This window comes from Cebus imitator, unplaced genomic scaffold, assembly GCF_001604975.1.
Source record: "Cebus imitator isolate Cc_AM_T3 unplaced genomic scaffold, Cebus_imitator-1.0 Scaffold18, whole genome shotgun sequence".
NCBI classification, from domain to species: Eukaryota; Metazoa; Chordata; class Mammalia; order Primates; family Cebidae; genus Cebus; species Cebus imitator.
Window position 1 is genome coordinate 3,407,469 of NW_016107333.1, and position 6,586 is coordinate 3,414,054.

Genomic DNA, 6,586 nt, shown 5'->3' on the forward strand with positions numbered 1-6,586 from the left:
TGTGTGTACTAGGATTGAGCAAAAAGGAAAGCAGATTGTGGATGAGAGCCAGGGTTCTCCTTGTTCGAAAAAAGTTAGAAATAAAGAAAGAGCTAGAATAAACCCTGTGGGGTGCTGGATGAGAATCAGAAATATCAATATGAACCTAATGGTTTTAAACATATATACAGATGCAAAAATACAGAAATAAATATGGCTGTATGTGTATGCTCGTTGGTATACACAGACATTGGTTTCCAAATACCATTTTCCAATAAAAAGACCTAGAGCTCCTTGGAGATTGCAAGTCTTGGGCAGGGGAAGTAAAAGATATAACTGGCACATATCATGATGCTAGAATGAGGAAGTGCTCAGAAAATAATGGGGTCTGATACGGTTAGGCTTTGTGTCCCCACTCAAATCTCATCTTGAATTGTAATCCCCATAATCCCCATGTATCAAGGGAGAGAGCAGGTGGAGGTAATTGAATTATGGGGGCAGTTTCCCCCATGCTGTTCTCGTGATAGTGAGTGAGTTCTCACAAGATAAGACGGTTTTATAAGGAGCACTTCCACTCGCTCAGCACTTCCCCTTCCTGCCACCTTGTGAAGAGATGCATTGCTTCCTCTTCGCCTTCTGCCATGATTGTAAGTTTCTGGAGGCTTCCCCAGCCATGCCAAACTGTGAGTCAATTAAACCTCTTTCCTTTATAAATTATCCAGTTTTGGGCAGTTCTTCATAGCAGTATGAAAACAGACTAATACAGGGACATAGCCAAAGGATGTAGGGGCCATTCTGAAGTCATTTCTAATGACAAAGTTAGGACTATTTGAGGAACAAAATGGATAAAGATTGGATTATAACCCTGTTCTATTTTCTCCTATAACCATTATTATCTCTTAACCTACTATCTAATTAACTTTTGTTCTCATTTATTGCCTGTCTTTTCCCACACTAGAATGTAGGGTTTACAAAGCTGGGAATATTTTGGGTCTGTTTTGTTTACTGATAAATCCCAAGCACAATGACAGCACTTGGCATACAGTGATGGCTCAATAAATATTTGTGGAATGAATGGATTTCCTCTCCCCACCCCCAAGGGCACACAGATTGGGGAAACTGAATGTTCTAATGGAAACAAAAATAATTTCTCCAGACCATTGGGCACCAAACATCAGCAACCACTACAGTCTGATTCTCCGCTTCGGCACATCTGAGACTCATATACAGGCGCAGGAAAAGTCCCAAGGGAGCTTTGTCTGGAACATTCCCTCAAGAAAAGGGCTTGGCAACCTGGGAGCCCATCTCCTAGGGAACACTTTTAAAGGTTTTCCTCTCAAAAGCATACTTGGAACAGCTGCAGTTATTTTGGAAACTCAGTGAGAAGCTGAATTCTGCATGGCTAACTTCAATCTTTATTTCAGCTAAAACCCTCCGGCTCCTGAGACATTGACATTAGGTGCCCCTTTGTGAATATGGGAAAGGAAGCATGGATAAAGGGAAAGTAAGTGTATTCATTTTCTTGGGCTTCCATAAAAAATACCACAAACTGGGCCAGGCACAGTAGCTCACGCCTGTAATCCCAGCACTTTGGGAGTCCGAGCTAGGAGGATAGCTTGAGCTCAGGGGTTTGAGACCAGCCTGGGCAATACAGGAAGATGCTATCTCTACAAAACACTAAAAAATTAGCTGGATATGGTGGCACATGCCTGTAGTCCCAGCTACTTGGGAGGCTGAGTTGGGAGGACCACTTCAATCCAGGAGGTTGAGGCTGCTGTGAGTCATGATTGCACCAGTGTCCTCCAGCCTGCTGGTCAACAGGGTGAGACCCTTTCTTAACTGCTCCACTATCCCCACAAACTGGGTTACTTAAAACAACAAAAATGGATTGTCTCCCAGTCCTGAAGGCTAGAAGTCAGAAATCAAGGTGCCCACAGGCCATGCTCCCTTTGGGACTGGGTGGAATCCTTCCTGGCCTCCTGCTAGCTTCCAGCAGCCTCATGCATCCCTGGGGTGGAAGCTGCATCAGCCTAGTCTCCACCTCCAGCATCTCATAGCTGTCTTCACATCATCTCCTCTCTGTGTGTAGCTTGTCTGAGTCCACATTTTCCCTTTTTGTAAGGACACAAGTCATGTTGGATTAGCGCCCACCTTAATGATTTTATTTTAATTTGATTACCTCTGTCAAGAGCCTATTCCAAATAAGATCACATTTTGAGTCCTGGGGGTTAAGGCTTCAGCTTTATTTTATTTATTTATTTGTTTGTTTATTTATTTATTGAGATGGAGTCTTGCTCTGTCACCCAGGCTGGAGTGCAGTGGTGTGATCTCGGCTCACTGCAACCTCCGCCTCCCGGGTTCAAGCGATTCTCCTGCCTCAGCCTCTGGAGTAGCTTAGATTCCAGGTACCCACCACCATGCCTGGCTAATTTTTATATTTTTAGAAGAGACGAGGTTTCACCATGTTGACTAGCTGGTCTCAAACTCCTGACCTCAACTGATCCACTTGCCTCGGCCTCCCAAACTGCTGGGATTACAGGCATGAGCCACTGCTCTTGGCCGGCATATCTTTTTTGAGGGTACCACAATTGAATCCATAGCGAGAAGTAATTACAAATATTGCACTGTTAGATCGACAGGGACTATTTCAGTTGAAACCACCCACTCTCTACTCGCCCTCTGCAAGACCTCAACCATGCCCAGGCTCTTCAGAAATGGGAAATTGTTAGGGAAACTCACCAAAATGTTACCTACAATACAGGTCATCTCAACCTGCCAGGGACTCCCTTCCCTTTGGCCCAGGATCACCCTGTGAAATGTAGACCCTCAAGGTCCTCCCTTACTTCCTGCTGCCTTGTGTTTCCGCCCTCCTGAGTTAACATTTCATGGCTCATTTACCTCCCAAGTACCTTTCGAAGCCCCAGTGGACAGCTTAGAACCATCAGCCATGAGAACAGGGAGAGATATCCTTTGTGGGTGGCTCTGCGATCTGAACAGGAGAAATTAAAGTGAAACGTGGGGACAGCTGAGCATGTACAGAAGCGCAGCAGCAAGGATCTGGAGATAATTAACAGCTGGCTATAAATTGAAGGAGCTATATGATAAAGGCCTAGGGCGGCCCATAACTGGGCAAAAGATTGGAGCACTAGGTTAAGTGACAAGAGACTTCAAATCAAATCACTGGATACATATTAAGTGCCCAACTCAGTACTGCATTGAGCTGTGGGTGATACAAAGACATGTAATATCTGTTTCCTGCCTTCAAGGCAATTATAATCTACTTAGGGAGGTTAGACATAAAACTAGGAGAAGTTAGATAGCAAAATATTTAAATGGCACTTCAAAATACCACATGATCAGTTGCCAATTGAACTATGGAGCTGAATTCTGAACAAGGAGAGATTATTTGGTTATTTACGGTGTTAGATAGGCACATATTTTCTTGCTGAGGGAAAGGAAGAGTTAACTGAACAGAGCAAACTAGAAAGGCTCTCGGAGGGAAAGCAGGGGAGAAGGCTGGTGTCCAGGGAGTGTGTTACTACTAAGAATAGCTTCCATTTGTTGAGCATTTACTGTAGATTCAGCAACTTACAAACCTTAATATATTTACATACATGTATTCAACAGTCTTGTGGGTTGCTATACTTTCTGTGCCAATTAAAACCAATACTAGCTCCTGTTTAATGTTTAAATCCCCAAGTCTTAGTGACAGTGACAGGCTTATTTCTGCTCTTGTAAAGTTCAAATGCCGGAGTTGGGGATGGGAGAAGCTCTGCTCCATACAATCATTCAGGGACCAAGGCTGCTGCTGGAGGCTCTGCCATCTTCAATACATTTATCCCAAGTCACCTTGGGTGACATCCAGCTGGTCAATGGGGAGCCGGGGTAGAGGGGGAAGGGGGATCATACAGGTGATGTTTATGGCTTTGTCAGAACTTAGTCACATAGCTGACAATTAATTGCAAGGGGTGCTGGGAAATGCAGTTCAACCATGTGTCTGCGTGGAAAGAGAAATAGTTTGATGGACAGCCAGCTAGTGAGACTATTGCACATGTGTGACTTTTTAAGATGTCAAAATGGGCTCAGAGAGACCCATCAAGGTCACAGAGTGAGTAAAGGGAAATCACATAGGTATAGTTGAAAGAGCACAAAATATGAAGGAATATATTATCTAAAATTACAAACATACCAATAGAGAGACCAAAAATATTATATTACATAATATTTTGAGAGAGGAAAGGGAAATGGGGCAACAAGCTAAGTCAGTCCTCATGTACTCAGCAAATTTTTAGAAAATTGGTAAATGAAAAAAATGATGTAGGAACATTATTTGAGATCTTGATCTATCCATCTAAAGAACTAAAACCAGAAACATTTAAGGCATTAAAAGTGGTCCCTCTGAGACCACTGCTTCTTATGATAAGCCTTTTTGCACATTTGATTTTTTTTAAATGTGTGGCTAAATTGCTTTGATATACATCTGTGATAGGTTGAACAATGGCCTCACCAAAGACGTCCATGTCCTAATTCCCCGAACCTATAAATATGTTACCTTGCATGGTGAATGGACTTTGCAGGTGTGACAGTTAAGGGTTTTGAGAGGGGGAGATTAGCATGCATTGCGGGTGGCTCAGTGCAATCACAAGGGTCCTCATGAGAGAAGAGCAGAAGGATCAGAGTTAAAGAAGATGTAAGGCCAGAAGTGGAGGTCAGAGAGGAGAGAAGGTGCTCTGCTGCTGGCTTTGAAAATGAGGGAAGTGGCCACAGGCCAACGAATGTAGGCAGCCTCTAGGAGCTGAACAAAGGGAACAGATTCACCCCCAGAGCTTCCTGAAGGAATGCAGCCCTCTTGACCTCCCAAACTAAAAGATAATAAGTTTATGTGGATTAAAGTCACTCAGTTTGTGGCTAATTTGTAACAGCAGCAATAGAAAATTAATACGTTCAAAAATTCATTTAAAAATTTTATTTATTTTTTTATTTTTATTTTTTGTAGAGACAAGGTCTCCCTATGCGCAGGATGGTCTCAAACTCCTGGCTTCAAGCAATCCTCCCATTTGGCCTCCCAAAATGCTGGGTGTGAGCCACTGCGTTTGGCCAGAGAAGTTACTTTTAAGGAGTAATATTTGCTTGCTTAAAATATCCAAATAATGCACAATGGTACAAGAAGGAAAATAAAAATTTCCCAGCCTTACCAATGCTTCATTCCCATTCTCCAGAGGTAACTTCTGTTTCAGTATCTTAGGTAACCTCTTAGCGGTTTCCCGTACATATATAAGCATGCATACATGTGTCTGTATCTTTTTTTTTTTAATCCAAAATGTGTTTATTGAGATAGTTTCCCATTCATCTTGATTTAGAGTGCTTTTAGTGCTGCTTCCTCCTGAAAGAACATCCTTCTGTAAGCCTCACTTTTCCTCCTGTAGGCTGGCAGAGGACAGTGGAGCAGCCAACACACAAAACTACTGTTTGTGCATGGCTGAAGACCCTGGTGATATGATAGCATCCTGGGCATTTCACATTCATGAAGTAGGAATTGGGGCTCTGCACCAGGCATTTCTTCTTGTTTTTCCTCTTCTCCTCTTCTGGAGAGGGATGAAGGAGATCCATTGTGAGATGCATGTTCTCGTGGGTAGGTCATCACTGCTGGAAAGGACAATGCATGCGTGTGTCTACATCTTTTTAAAGTAAAGAAGATAATACTGTACCTGCTGTTCTGCAGCCTCCTATTTCCACCTAATAATTCTTCACACTCTTCTATGTCTGCACATGTAGATGGGCCTCATTCTTTCATTATTTTTAATAGCTGCATAGTATTCCTTTGCATGGCTATATACCATAATTTAACTACTAGTATCCTATTAAGGACCATAGAGATTTCTTTCATTCTCATTTTGTTATTACTTTGCTATAACAAACAATGCAAACAATGCTCACTAAGTAAGCAGCTGTACACAATGTATATCTTGATATATTTGATGAAAAAATCTAAAAAATGGTGCTTTGTTTATTGTGAGCCTAAGTAATCAAAGACACGATAAGGAGTCTCATACATACAGAATATCCTTCTGATAGGTACTTTTATTTTGAAGTATAACATATATACAGACAAGTATATAGAGAGATAGATATTCTCAAAGTGAGCTCACTAATGTAACCAGCACATGAATCAAGAAGCAAAACATTACCAAAACCCCAGAATCCCCTTCACTTCCTTTTCTAGTTACTATCCCCGCATCCCACCTTGAAGCCTGACCACTTGTCTAACTTTTGCTTCTGTGAATTAGTTTTGCCTTCTTTTGAATGTTGTATCAATGGAATTATGCCAGGCATCTTTCACATAGCATCTGTTTGTGGGATTGACCCATGTTGTGGTGTGTGGTTTAGTTCATTCATGCTCATTGCTATTTAATATTCCATGAAACAACTGTGAATGTGCCACCATTTATCCATCTACTGTTGATGAATGTTTGGGTTATTTCCAGTTGGGAGCTATTAGGAAAAGTGCTTTATGAACATACTTATATGCATCCTTTGTTGAACATATGTAGGCATTTCTGTTGAGTATATGCTGAGAAGTGGAGTTCCTGGGTCAAGGGGCTCAGCA

At 42.0% G+C, this 6,586-nt stretch overlaps 1 protein-coding gene across 1 annotated transcript; it reads right to left on the bottom strand.

The window, feature by feature from the left end:
* Positions 1-5,292: 5,292 nt before the first annotated feature.
* LOC108291660 (40S ribosomal protein S27-like) lies at positions 5,293-5,617 on the bottom strand. The gene has a single exon (XM_037732632.1). It carries the CDS (start codon positions 5,599-5,601, stop codon positions 5,347-5,349), a length of 255 nt encoding a protein of 84 aa, XP_037588560.1. The 5' UTR covers positions 5,602-5,617; the 3' UTR covers positions 5,293-5,346.
* Positions 5,618-6,586: the final 969 nt, after the last annotated feature.